The sequence below is a fragment of the Crotalus tigris genome, unplaced genomic scaffold (assembly GCF_016545835.1).
Source record: "Crotalus tigris isolate CLP2741 ecotype Arizona unplaced genomic scaffold, ASM1654583v1 scf7180000018172.2679963, whole genome shotgun sequence".
Classification (NCBI taxonomy): Eukaryota; Metazoa; Chordata; class Lepidosauria; order Squamata; family Viperidae; genus Crotalus; species Crotalus tigris.
In genome coordinates this window covers 485,637-500,089 of record NW_024096864.1, presented here as the reverse complement: position 1 = coordinate 500,089, position 14,453 = coordinate 485,637, and the positions used below count along the sequence as shown (strand labels likewise).

Sequence of the window (14,453 nt, the reverse complement as noted above, 5' to 3'; positions counted from 1 at the left end):
TGGCTAAGTTTCCTTGGAGTTAAATTCCAAGGTTGTATATCTCGACTCTTCTTTTCATTTAGCAACTGACGACATGATGTAGCAGCACTGAATAAATAAGTGGAGTAGATGTCATCTTGACATTTTAGCTCAAATCTTCTGAGGATAATCATAGGAGTAGCAACTGAAGGAATGTTTTCTGCCCTTGATTTTGCTGTCCAAATACAGCTGGAAAGTGAAAGCGAACCATGGGCACAGGAGAAAGTTGAACACTGAATGGCAAAATTTGCCATTTATCTCAAGGGCTTTGAGGTACAGTAAGGATAGTCAATGCTTCAGATTCAGTTCCTAAAGGAAGCGCTCTTGGAATGTAGGGCATAGCTTTAGCCTCTGTTTTAGCTCTTTAAAACAGCTGCATCTTTTCTTAGGATCCCATAATTAATACCTTGGGCTGCTTCATTCTTGTGTCAGTCATGTTTCCAAAATCAATAATAATCTGTGTTTCTAAATAGTAACCTTATTGTTAGTTGCGAAGTCGTGTCTGACCCATTGTGACCTCGTGGACAACGTTCCTCCAGGTCATCCTATCCTCTACCTTCTTCTGGAGTCCATTTAAGCTCACGCCTACTGCTTCAGTGACTTCATCCAGCCACCTTATTCTCTGTCGTCCCCTCCTTCTCTTGCCCTCCATCTTTCCCAGCATTAGGCTCTTCTCCAGCAAGTCCTTCCTTCTCATTAGGTGGCCAAAGTATTTATGTTTCAACTTCAGGATCTGGCCTTCTAAAGAGTAGTCGGGGTTGATCTCCTCTAGGACTGACTGGTTTGATCGCCTTGCAGTCCAGGGGACTTGCAGGGATCTTCTCCAGCACCAGAGTTCAAAGGCCTCAATTCTTTGGCATTCAGCCTTTTTTATGGTCCAACTTTCACAGCCATACATTGCAACTGGGAAAACCATGGCCTTGACTATACGCACTTTTGTTGGCAGGGTGATGTCTCTGCTTTTTAGTATGCTTTTTGTGAGCTGCAACTCAATTGATTAAATGCATAGATTTACTCAACTGATGTAGGATTTAAATTTAGCAGCTAATCACTATACTTCCAATGAACTAAGCTGCAGTTGCTACCAAACTCCTGATTTCTCAGGATAGAAAAATATTTGAAGAGGTTGCCCATAATTGGCCAACAAATAGAATGTTGGGAATAATCAGAATAGTGTTTGTGGCTTTGGAAAAGAGCTAATAAAAAAAAAGGAAATAACCATAGCATTAAAATCCCTAAGCCAGTTACTTTGGGATGGTTGCAGCAATTTGTGAAGCATAGCTATTTATCTTCAAAATAAACTTGGAAGAAATTAACCCATTTCTGAGCAAACCAACCCAGTTTCTTCATCGTGGTTTTAGGAACAGCAGGAGAAAGAAAAGAAAAGAAAAGAAAAGAAAGAAAGAAAGAAAGAAAGAAAGAAAGAAAGAAAGAAAGAAAGAGGGAGGGAGGGAGGGAGGGAGGGAGGGAGGGAGGAAGGAAGGAAGGAAATGAATGAAGAAGGGAAAGGAAGGAAAGGAAAAAGGAAAGGAAAGGAACGGACAGGAAAGATAAGTTAACATTGGGGAAAGTCTCATATGATTGCAGGTTGTCAACTCCCAGAATTCAGCATTGAGCAAAAAACTACTTCTCTCTGTTCCAATGCTACTTTCTATGGAGATCTATCGGCATGTTCAAACTTTCTGTCCGTGTGATGTATTTTGTAAGCAACCAACCTCTAGTATTTCATTATCTTAGATGTATTTTAGATGATATGCCCAACGAATAATAAATATAGAGCATGGTCTTCCATCCATCCATCCATACATACATAGGCAATCATTTTGCTTTTAAATTGTGACATTCCTTCACCATTTTGCAGATGTCCAAACTGAGCCACCAAAGGCCTTCAACGAAATTTTTCCTTTTCTCTTCTCTAGGGAGAACGTGGTTTTCCAGGCAGCTCGGGTTTCCCAGGTTTGCCTGGACCTCCCGTAAGTAAAAGAAATAACTTCTTGTCACTCTCACTGTGTACTTGGTTCTGAATAGTGTTTGAAGCCTTAACCTGACTGTTTACTGTATTTTGTGCTAGGTTCCCCAAGTTCAAACCTGTAGATTGCTCAGGGGCCAGATGGAGAACAGTAGAAGATCAGTTTTCATTATGCTAGGGGGCCGGTAGAATTCACCTATCTGTGATATCTCCATTGCTTTTTTAATGGAGCTTCCATTAGTTTACATTTGTTTATTTTTATTAATGTATTAAATTTATATACAATCCATCTTGCTATTTGGGGCAACTCTATACAACTATGATATGCTTTATAAAGGAGATGGGTGGTTAAGATAATATATATATATATATATATATATATATATATATATATATATATATATATATATATATATATATATGCAATGGGTGGGTGGTTAAGACAATATATATATATATATGCAATGAAAATCTTCGAACTCTGGGAAGGATATAAACCAGCTGTTTATTGTTAAAAAACTAAAACAATAAAAACAACTATTTACAATACTAAAAACAACCTAAGTTTTTGCTGGTCCACTGCCAGCGTCAACAGAGTAAGTGTCAGGGGGTGGGGAGTTTTCTTATAAACCTTGCTAACTCAGTTTCTTGCCCACTGACTGTGTGATAGAGCCATCCGTCCTAATTGACTGTAATTGCCTCAATTGTCCATCTATCTATCTATCTATCTATCTATCTATCTATCTATCTATCTATCTATCTATCTATCTATATGATAGAGAGAGAGAGAGAGAGAGAGAGAGAGAGAGAGAGAGACAGACAGACAGACAGACAGACAGACAGACAACAGATCTTTTGAGATATCATAGTTACCTTGTGGCAAGATGGGCAGCAAATAAATTTAATAAACAAAATGAAAAATATATGATACCTAACATTCAATCAATCAATCAATCATAATAGAGCTGGAATGGACCTTGGAGGTCTTCTAGTCCAACCCCTTGCTCAAGCAGGAGACCCTATCCCATTTCAGACAAGTGGCTGTCCAGTCTCTTCTTAAAAACCTCCAGTGTTGGAGCACCAACATCTAGAGGCAAGTTGTTCCACTGGTTAATTGTTCTCACTGTCAGGAAAGTATCTGTGGGAGGATCTCATTCCTGCAGGTCATGGCTGTCCCAAATATGCTTCTATTTTGAAGGCAGCTGGATTTTCTGATTCTTCTTTAAGACATCTTGCTTCTTATCCAAGAAGCTTCTTCAGTTCTAAGTTAGTTAGTTAGAAATGAAGAAGCTTCCTGGATGAGAAACAAAATGTGTTAAAGAAAAATCAGAACGTCTGGTTGCCTTTAAAATAAAAGCACATCTTAAAGCTGCTGAGGCTGAGAGACAGCTATCTAAGCTTTAATCGCCTCAGTTTGGGTTCATTCTTTCCTCATTTCACTCTTTTCACTGATTTAGAAAAGACAGTCTGAGTCAGCATAATTTTCCATCCTTACACAAAAGTGGAAGAGAAGGGAAACTGAAAGTCAGACCTGCCAATCCAGTTTACAGAATCCACAACTTATTTTTTAATTCTTTCTCTCTCCTTTTTCTTACAGGGTCCCCCCGGTTTGATAGGAATGAAAGTAAGTTTGGTTTCTAGAGTGTAGAAGCAACCTTTTGAGCAGGTTGCTTCCTCTAATTCAGTGGTTCTCAACCTTTCTAATGTCGCGACCCCATAATACAGTTCCCCATGTTGTGGTGACCCCCCAACCACTTATACATCACCGGGTGTCAGGGGCATGGCCAAGGAAAAGGGGGAAAAAATGGCGGACAGCCTTGTTTGGCGACCCCTGTGAAATGGTCGTTCGACCCCAAATGGGGTCCCAACCCACAGGTTGAGAACCACTGCTCTAATTGTTATTACCTGGTTCGCTCTCATTGGTTTTTCTGGGTGCTATCAGATATAAATACATTTCTAAAATAAAAGATCTGACAAGCCAGCTTTGGCATTGATGCATTATGGTGTCAGACCTGTCACAAACTTAAATCTCTTAGTAGAAAACAATCCTTGGTTCAAATTGCTGAGAAAGGGATATTTTTATTAGAGGTCAAGTGTGTTGCAATAATGTATAGCCAGAACTGAGGTTTGTGTGCCAAAATCCCTACGTTATACTTTCCCCTCTTTAACTGTCTTTCGTTTCCCATCTCAATGTCACCAATTAAAGTCTTGCAATTCCTAACAGTCAGTTCAGCCTGCTGTGGTATGTCACTGCCTCTGCCTTCCAGCTGGGTGACCTTGAAGCAGCTTCTTGAGAAGGCACAACATCTACTTTCGATTTCCCAAGGATTCTTTCCCTTCATCCCCCTTCTCCATAGTTCATGGCAGACAGTCACTGCATAAGAGCAAGCATGAGGTGGCAGTTAACAATTGGCCTCTTAGATTTTTCCCCAATATTGTACCAAAGGTTTTCTAGAATTTCCCATCCTCGTCCCATTTTTCTTTGTAAGATTTTGTATTTCTGCTTTTTTTATTATTATGAGAGGCAAAGGGCCTTGCAATTTGGATTCCCCCCCCCTTCTGTTGCAAATGTTTCCAGCACTTTTCACACTTCTTGGTGCCCATATTCTAAATAAAATAAAACAAAAGTCTCTCCTCCTGAGATTTGACCAAAATATGAGAAGCCACTGAAGCTACAAATTGCTAAAGAAAAAAATGATACGCTCAATGACACACAGGCTCTTTGGCCCTCCTGCAGCTAAGCCAAATGCAAGAAACTGACATCTCATTTAACAAGATTTTCACCAAACATCACTGGACACCAAGTCTAGTTCTCTAAGTCCAAATGGATGTTAATGGTCAATCATTTAACCAGCAGTGTAGCTACCGGTAGCAACTTTGCATCTTGCAGCAGCCTCGCTAATTTTCTGAATATTTATAGTCATGCATTTTCTATTCTTCTGCTGGGTTTTCCAACTCCAACTTGCCCCAGTCTAAAAGTGTAGTATAAATTATTGCTTAATGCCTTAATGTGCCTGTTCAGGACATTATGTTGAACCTTAGCTAATGTACATGATGGGTTACAAACCCAACTCTAAGCTGTTTTTATTCTTCTCCGTTTTCAGCTCAAACATCCTGTCAAACTTTGATCTAGCTTTGATGTAGTATCTGCATTGAATCTCAGAGGTTTCCTAAGCAGGAGACAAAAGACCAACCCAGTCAATTAAAGGTTTGCTGTTGGTTGGATTAGGGAAAAAAATCCTTTCTGAGGGCCTCTGAAAGTAAATTTCATTTAAACATAATTGCATTCTGGTAATATTTTCAAGCTGAATAAAGTATTTTTTTTCCAAAGAAAAAGCACAATGTCCCTAATTTCCTTTTCTCTCCCCAATCTCTCTACCTTTCCTTGGTGCCACAAATTTAACATGAACATAAATCGGTACTTTATGCAGCAAAAGAATGTCTGTGGGATGTTTAGTTGCAAGAACAAATATAAGTAACACAATTACGGAGTTGGAAGGGACCTGGGAGGTCTTCTAGTCCAACCCCATGGTCCAGCAGAAGACCCTATACCATTTTAGACAAATGGTTGTCCAGTCCTTTCTTAAAAGCCTCCAGTGATGGAGCACCCACAACTTCTGAAGGTAAGTTGTACTACTGGTTATTGTTCTTACTGTCAAGCAATTTCTCTTTAGTTCTAGGTTGCTTCTCTCTTTGTTCAGTTTCTATCCATGATTCTTGTCTTGACTTCTGCTGCTTTGGAAAATAGGTTAACCCCCTCTTCTTTGCATCAGCCCCTCATATGTTAGAACACTGAATACTACGAATGTATTCCTGCAGAAAAATGATTACACGAAGAAGTTGGTGGAGGATTTATTTTGAATGCTTCAGTTGGCACTTTGATACGTTTTCTTCTTGAAGTTCATCATGAGTGTAGCCATCTTAATCCATATCCCATCTTCACTTTTTAGGGTGAACCAGGAGAGATTATCACCTCTCCTCTGCCTGGACAGAAAGGTGATCCAGGATTTCCCGGTCCACCTGGAATTCCAGTAAGTTGGCGAAAACATCTGATGTGCTTTAGTGGAATTTTTCTTTTAAAGAAACTTGGTGGTACGCAGAATATTTTAATGACAGGTGCAATTTTAACAGATAGGTGCTGCTTGGGTGTGAAGTCAAAACTTTAAAAAATTCTCAGATCAAAGCTTTTTTGATACAGTCATGGCTGCTGATATAAAATAGTTTGAAGGAGTTACAAGGAGATTCCCGCTGTGGATTGAAGAAAGACCAAGTCGTTTTCAAGAAGAAACCTATAAGTGGTAGCTTAATTTTGGGCAGGCTGAGTTTGTTATTTCTGGGCCTGACTTTTAAGTTCTGTAGCAAATGCTACCAGCTGATGAAAAGAACAGAAGATTCTCCTAATTTATAGCTTTTGAATTAAAGGCTTCAGTTCAGAAATATGAATATGTATGAAAGTTGTTTCTCTGTGTAGTTAACCCTTCTTCTCTGTGTCCTTTATTCTTCCATTTATTTCACAGAATCATAAAATTCCATAATGTGAAAAGAGTTGTTTCAGTCCCCAAGTCTAATCCTCTACCCCAGTGTTTCTCAATCTTGACAATTTTAAGGCATGTGGGCTTCAACTCCCAGAATTCCACAGCCAGCAATGCTGGCTGTGGAATTCTGGGAGTTGAAGTCCACATGCCTTAAAATTGTCAAGGTTGAGAAACACTGCTCTACCCAATGTAGGCATCTAGATGTGCTCTAGATGAACACAATTAGCAGAAGGTTTTATGGAGATTCTCAATCATCCAAGTCATGATTGTCCCAAAGATACATTTCCAAAAGGCAATTGGACTTTCTTGATTCTTTTTCCTTGAAAACATTTCACTTATCATCCAAGAAGCTTCTTCATTCCGAAGAAGAACTGAAGAAGCTTCTTGGATGATAAGTGAAACATTTATAAGGGGGGAAAAAAACACATACACAAAAAGTCTAGTTACCCGTTGAAAAGCATCTTTGCAGAGAGCAAACAGTTAAGCAAACATGGCTGTTGTAAAGTGGCCACCGTAGTCTTTAAACGAATGCTGAGGGTTAAGTGTACCAACGGTTTGCTATCAGTGTGTGGGTTTTGCCGTAAACCAGAAGTAACATGTGCCTCCTGTGGGCAAACTTCATCCAACAATTTTTCCTATTCTTCTAGGGCTCTGTCGGTCCCCCTGGTGTAGAAGGTCCAGTTGGTCCTCCCGGACCCCCAGGTTTGACGGTACAGACCCCTGATTATCTCTGTTGAATTAGTGGAAGGAATAAGTGGCAGCAGAGGAGATTAGAAGTGAATGAGTTAGAGGGGGTTTGGGAGAAGGGGACTTTTCTGAAGATTGGGGTAAAGGGATTGAGAAAATGGCCATGCAGGATCTATGCATCTTTTTTTTTTTCTTTTGCTATCCAAAGTTATAGAGGTAGTCCTTAACTTATGACCGGTTGCTTAGTCTGATGTATCTACTAGTGGGGGTGTTTACAACCCTGATTCAAGGTTTAGATTATCCTTCAACCTGGTAACGTGACCACACTTTGGGTGCTTGGCATCCAGAGCAGGGGTCTCCAACCTTGGCACCTTTAAGGCTTGTGGACTTCAACTCCCAGAATTCCTCAGCCAGCTTGGCTGGCTGGGGAATTCTGGGAGTTGAAGTCCACAAGCCTTAAAGTTGGTGAGGTTGGGGAGCCCTGATCTAGAGGCAGCCAATCTGAGGAGAGGAATCTGTGATCTACTAGTCATTAGTGGACTCCAGTCCTTATCAAAGACTATGGCCTCTTTGAAGGTTGATGGGAGGGTTCACTTTAGAGCAGGGGTGTCAAACTGCCAGCCCGCGGGCCGGGGGCGTCATGCCGAAACCACGATCACTCCATTGCTGGCAATGGGAAAAAGTCACGATACGTCATGTGACGTTGCGAGTTTGACACCTCTGGTTTAGAGCATCAGACTGATTCAATTTTCCTAATCAAACTGGATGACTGGAACTGGATCAGGAGACAATTTTTACTTGTGTCTCATCATTAGTTGTACTATCAACTACAGATGCATTTCTCATGTGTACAGAAATAATCCTGGAAATTAATGAGTTTCTTTATTTTAATAGGGTCCTCCTGGTCCCCCAGGACTGCCAGGTCCTAAGGTATAGTATATAATAGCCTTTTGTATGTGATTAGTTCAGTGGTTCTCAACCTGTGGGTCAGGACCCCATTTGGGGTCAAACAACCATTTCACGGGGGTCGCCAAACAATGCAGTCCGCCATTTTTTTCCCCCTTTTCCTTAGCTGTGCTACTCCCTTTTATTCTATTGGCTTTTGAAAGCCAATAGAATAGACTCTCTTGAATAGAGTCTAATTCTATTGGCTTTCAAAAGCCAATAGGAATTGTCCAGGCTGTCTCTGCCCTGCTGAGCCCGCCAAAAGTCCCATTCTGCAAATGGTGCTGCACCAGTTGAGTAGTCCTCGACTGACGACCGGTTGAGTAGTCCTCGACATACAACCGGTTGGGGGTCGCGGCATTAAAAAGGTTGAGAACCACTGGATTAGTTGGTATTTCTTCAGCTGTTTGTCTATAACCTTCTTATGACCACTTGCAGCACTACTGTGGTCGATTGTGGCCACATGATTGTGCTTTCCCACACTCCTTGCCAACTTCCTACAAGCAAAGTCAATGGGGAAGCCAGTAGGAAATCAAATCCCACTGTGTTTTGCCCACCTGTGGTCATTCTGTTTATCTCTTTAGGTAAATAAATATTGACCCAATGACTTTTAGGTTGTCTAATCACTATGAAAAATCTATAAACATAAAAGAAATCAATATGGATCCATAAGGAACATTGAACCCAGGTTCATCGTTCTCATTCTCATTTTATTTCTTTCTTCATGGTATCCCTTATTTTCCATTCTTTTTTAGGGCAATATGGGCTTGAATTTCCAAGGATACAAAGGAGAAAAAGTGAGTGTGGAATATTGAACCAGCCCTTTGAACTGGTTTCCGGGATTGCTGACTCTTTCTGTGGGAATGACAAATACAATTAATCTGTCTTGCTGTTTTTGGGGGGAGTTAGGGTGAACAGGGACTTCAAGGACCTCCAGGGCCACCAGGACAGATCGGCGAACAGACAGGAAATAATGATATAGTATTTCAAAAAGGAGATCAGGTGAGTGAAAGGCGATGGTTCTGGTGGTGTTTGTCAGCTGCGAAAGATCAAGACCATATGTTAAATTGCAGTTCAGAAGATTTGTTGCTCAAACCTATACACTAGAGTCTAACTAAAGTTCAACACTAAATTGATATCAGATAAGGGTCAACATGATTCAGAAAGGGTTGGACTTGGACTGTCTGTGGCAACAGAAGGACTCTAGATTAATAACTTGTTTAACTCCGCCCTCCAACTCTGTCTGCTCTTCTATAGTATCTGAGCATCCACCCTTCTTACTCAGACTTTTGACAGACTTTTCTGCATACACATACATACAGCCTTTTGAATTAGATCAATTTGATTCAGGCGCTCAGAGCAGTTATTTGAATGACAATTGGAATTAAATTGGATTGATAAATAAAGATAAATTGGTCTAGTAGAATTGAAATCTGGGTAGAGGAAAATCATATCCTCGCAGAAGAACAAGCAGGTTTTAGACAAAATCGATTTACCACTGATAACTGCTTTGTCCTGAAGCATTTAATTGCCAAATATGCCTATAAGAGGAGACCCCTGTTTGCTGCTTTTATAGATCTTACTTATAGATCATGATACTCTAAACAGAGAAGTACTATGAAGTAAATTGATATCTCTTAAAGTAGAACCTAGATTACTAGTTTTGATTAAAGCCCTTTACACTAGTACCTGTTTTAAGGTGTGGTAGGGGGTTAGTGGGGCCCTGACTAACAGGATTCACACAAACAAAGGGGTAACACAAGAGTGTATCCTGGCCCCATTATTATTTAATCTATACATTAATGACCTGCCAGGGTTAATGAAGAATCCTATGGTACATAGATATGCCAATGATCCTAAATACATACTGTAATAGCTTGCTGTATGCCGACGATATGATCCTATGATCATATTCACAAGTAGGATTGTGTAGGCTAGTGGTGGCGAACCTATGGCACAGGTGCCAGAGGCAGCACTCAGAGCCCTCTCTGTGGGCACGCGTGCCATCGTCCCAGTGCTAGGCCTTCAGCTGGGTTTTATAAAACCTTTTCGCTTTAGGCCTCTTCTCGCGGGAAAAAAAAAGATCTTGCAAAGTTGGAATTGACTGATTGAACTTTTTAGTCCCACCCAATCTGCCGTTACCACTGCAGCCACGCCCACCCAATGGGCCACGCTCACCCAACTGGTCACACCTACCCAATGGGCCACGCCCAACCGGCACCCAACAATACATAAGTGGGTTTTGGGTTGCAGTTTGGGCACTCAATCTCTAAAAGGTTCGCCATTACGGGTAGGCTATTAAGAAGGTTTAACTCCTATTACCAGGACAACTCCCTAACCATCAGTAAATCTAAATCAAAAATCATGGTGTTTGGAAAACATCATGAGAGACATAGATGGCAATTAGCTAAGTTGGTCTAGTGTTAAGGCACTAGGTTAGAAAACAGGTCCAGGGATTCTAGTCCTGCCTTAGGCATGAAAGCATCTGGGTATGACCCAGTCACAAGGAGACGGTGAGTTCTAGTATTACTTTACGCATGAAAGCTATCTCAGCCCAACTCATCTCACAAGGTTGTGGGATAACTAGAAAAAGGAAGGTATGTTGGATATGTCTGCTGCCTTGAGTTATTTGTAACAATAATTAAGGCAGGATACAAATAAATAAAATAAATGTTGCATCCTCTCTAATCATTGACAATACTTTCCACGGAAATTGAGCGCCTATTTGCCCACAAAATTTGAAGACAGAGCTTGATCAGACCCTCAGGACGGATTTGTAACCATTTCCCTTTGCTCTTGGTAGGGTGTTCCAGGTGACCCAGGCCCCCCAGGGCCTCCGGGGCCCGCTGGGCTTCCTGTGAGTACTTTCCTTGGCTTTGTTTGTGGAGGGGCATCGGGATTCTCCCAAGGTTGGGTCCCTCTTAATTGATAATGGGGTGCTTTTCTGATTTCCAGGGCCCTTCTGGGGGTGGAAAAGGTGAAAAAGGTGAGCAAGGAGAACCAGGCAAAAGAGTAAGTAACTTCTTGGAACCTGATATTTACCTTTCCAAACCATGTATAGCTTTGGGAGTTCAGGTTGGGCCACCAAATGTGGGGTAAGACATTTTTCCTTTCTCCTATGATCTGTTTAAGAGTTGGTATGGATGGATTAGTTAACCGTTGTCCCTGAATGAGAAAGAGGCCATTGAAAAAGTGCACGAACACAACCACAGTCAATACAGGTTCACAAAGAGACCTCAGCATTTAACTTCTAATCTGGATTAATGAATCCAAAGGATTTCTTCCACCCTGATTTGGTCTTTGGAACAGAAACTGGAAACAACGTGCAAAAATAAAGATGTTATTTCTGCTTTCCGACCAGTGGGATGAGTGTTAGTCTGTTCCTCTGCTTGCTTCGAAATTTGGACAAATAGGACAATATACCTATTGCCTTCGCCCTGAAATACACAACTGGTAATTATGTAAGCAGAAAAGAAAAGATTGGACATTCATTTGTCCAGGATGGTATAAGGACTCCTGCCTTGGCCAGCTGGTAGACTACCTGTATTAACTTTATGAGGTTTCCAGCTTTTTTAATTTCATCCACTTGAGTGCCTGAAATGGTTACTGCCCTGTATCTAGTGGAAAAGTGAAAACTGTTGATCAAAGAGCTAAAGAGAAAGTTCTGGCTTAGGTCATCCTCATAGTTCAATGAAGAGAAGGATGAGAGGGGACATGATAGCCGTGTTCCAATATCTCAGGGGCTGCCACAAAGAAGAGGGAATCAAGCTATTTTCCAAAGCACCTGAAGGCAGGACAAGAAGCAACGGATGGAAACTAACCAAGGAGAGAAGCAACCTAGAACTAAGGAGAAACTTCCTGACAGTGAGAACAATTAACCAGTGGGACAACCTGCCTCCAGAAGCTGTGAATGCTCCAACACTGGAAGTTTTTAAGAAGAGACCAGACAGCCATTTGTCTGAAATGGCGTAGGGCTTGCAAGTCCAGAATTCAGGCTGTCCAGACGTGATTTTAAGATTGAAAAAGGCTGTTCCAAGTTACACATTCATGAGCTTCGAGTAAGGTAGATGACCTTGATGGAGATGAGCAAGATCATAATTGAAGTCCATAAGAGATCTTGTGGCTTAGAAGGAGAGCTAGAAAATAACAGGTAATCAAACTTGGATGATTGATGTCAACCCATTAGATGGACAAGACCAAAAAATCAATTCCCCAGTTCTATAATAACAGAATCTTGGAAATCTGATTCTCCTCCTCTTCTTCTTCTTCCTCCTCCTCCTCCTCCTCCTCCTCCTCCTCCTCCTCCTCCTCCTCCTCCTGCTGCTCCTCTCCCTCCTTTAATGAATTAGAGAAGTGATCTTTTATGAACATTATCTATTTGCTATAGACTTAATAAATATTTTTCAGCCCCTGTCACCCTAGGAGCAGATCCTGCATATCTCCACCAAGATCACCTTCCCTATGTTTTACACTTCAGATGTCACATTTGCTCTGGATTTTCTGGCAGAATATTAAATACAGGAACATTTCAAATTGATCTATGTACTTCTAGATTCTACTTTCATTTCTAATAGGCAGTTCATCAGAATAGAAATTAGGAAGCAAAAGCTTACCAGGTCATTCCTGAATCTTATAAATGGGTGCCAATGGGTGTTGTTTTTTTTTCCCCTCCTGAAATGAAATTTTCATCCATTGACAACCATCCTGGTTTTATTCGCTGAATTTCTCTCTCCATTTTATTTGAATTGTAGTGACCGTGATACCAGTAAACCTCCATTTTCCTATCAGATGCCTATTTTTTTTAGCGATTTAGAAGAAGGAAATCCAGTGCTGGTGGATTTTGTCACCATTCCAAAATGATTTTTAAATTTAACAGAACTACCTGGGAAGAAGAAGTGAATGGAGTGGTGGCCTAGTGGTGAAGACACTTGCCTCCCACTCAGAAGCCTGACAGTTCAATCCTAGGCGGGGGCAAAGAGAAAATATCTGTTGCAAACTCCGCGTAGGTGTCAGGAAGGGCATCTGGCGAGTAAACATTCAGCTCCATTCAGTCGCCCTGACTCTACCACGAATAAAAGGGATTACAGGGTCGTAAAATAAAAATAAAAGTCTGAGAATAAAAAGAAGGGACTGGAATGCTCTGACATTGGAGGGCTCTGATTTGCTATCCAGTTGTAGAATAGAAATTATAAGGTGACCAACTTTTTTACAGTGAAAAGGAGGTCACAAATAAATTGAAGAAAAAAATATCGTAAATAAAAGAAACATTTTATTCATTGCAACAATAATACAGACAACTTGCATGTGCAAAGTTTGTCAGCCGGGTGTTTGGGCGCACTCAGCAACAATTCCTATTGGCTTTCAAAAGCCAATAGTGAGAGTAACACAGCTCATGCAAAAGTTGAAAACAAAACCCATCAAAAAAAGGTGCCGGAACACCGTTCTGAGCATTCTATGAGGGGGAAGAAAAAAGCCCTGCAGATTAGTCTTCAAATATCGAAAAGGAGGACATGTAGGAGGACACTTTTTGAGGGAGGACAGAACCTACAAAATGAGGACTGTCCTCCCTAAAGGAGGACGGTTGGTTACCTTAGAAATTAGTGTGTGGGGGGTGGAAACAGCGTATGTTATCTTTTCTGGGGAAATGAAATCCATTCTACTGCATGCCATGGGAGAGAATAGCTTCAGGCTGGCACTCCTTGTCCTGTTTTCAGCTTGACATTTACTTTAAGGGTTCCTGCTAACTAATGTGGATTTGTGGTATTTACCTAAACCTCCATTTTTCAGGCTTTGACTGCCAGCTCCAGTGCCAGGCCTGTCTTCCAGCTTCGTCATTGTTTAACGCTTTTCTCTGTGTTTTCTTTCAAAGGGGAAGCCAGGAAAAGACGGGGAACCCGGAGTGCCAGGTTCACCTGTAAGTTTTTTCTATCTTTCCTTCATCTGGAAATGTGCAGATATGAAATGTTTCTGGCATTGAGAGTTGGTTTTTTTTTTTTTCAATCACTCTTGCTCAGGGTTTTCCTGGTGATCCCGGCACGCATGGCATTCCGGGAAGAGATGGAGAGAAAGTAAGTTGTGCAGTTCGGAATCTTCCTAGGAATAGTTGGCAGCCCCCCCCCCCGGATCTGCTTTCTCAGGAAACAGATTTTGAGATATTTATTTTGTTGGCAGGGTCAAAAAGGAGAAACTGGTTTAACTGGCCCACCTGGACAGGTAAGTCCTTATCCTGTCTCTTCTGCCTCCTCCTTTAACTTGCACTTCAGGCAGATTCTTCCCATTCTGAGGGTATTTCTTCAGTT

General features: G+C 41.2%; 1 protein-coding gene across 4 annotated transcripts in view; it reads left to right on the top strand.

Annotated features, from left to right (window-relative positions):
* The window catches only part of COL4A5 (collagen type IV alpha 5 chain), a 138,058-nt gene that overhangs the window by 59,896 nt on the left and 63,709 nt on the right, over window positions 1–14,453 (top strand). For all 4 annotated transcript variants that reach the window (XM_039348727.1, XM_039348725.1, XM_039348726.1 and 1 more), the window contains exons 7-18: window positions 1,938–1,991; window positions 3,585–3,611; window positions 5,938–6,018; window positions 7,170–7,232; window positions 8,104–8,139; window positions 8,910–8,951; window positions 9,064–9,156; window positions 10,958–11,011; window positions 11,110–11,166; window positions 14,024–14,068; window positions 14,169–14,222; window positions 14,326–14,367. In XM_039348727.1, the coding sequence (XP_039204661.1) occupies window positions 1,938–1,991; window positions 3,585–3,611; window positions 5,938–6,018; window positions 7,170–7,232; window positions 8,104–8,139; window positions 8,910–8,951; window positions 9,064–9,156; window positions 10,958–11,011; window positions 11,110–11,166; window positions 14,024–14,068; window positions 14,169–14,222; window positions 14,326–14,367 (648 nt within the window). The remainder of the gene's footprint in view (window positions 1–1,937; window positions 1,992–3,584; window positions 3,612–5,937; window positions 6,019–7,169; window positions 7,233–8,103; window positions 8,140–8,909; window positions 8,952–9,063; window positions 9,157–10,957; window positions 11,012–11,109; window positions 11,167–14,023; window positions 14,069–14,168; window positions 14,223–14,325; window positions 14,368–14,453) is intronic.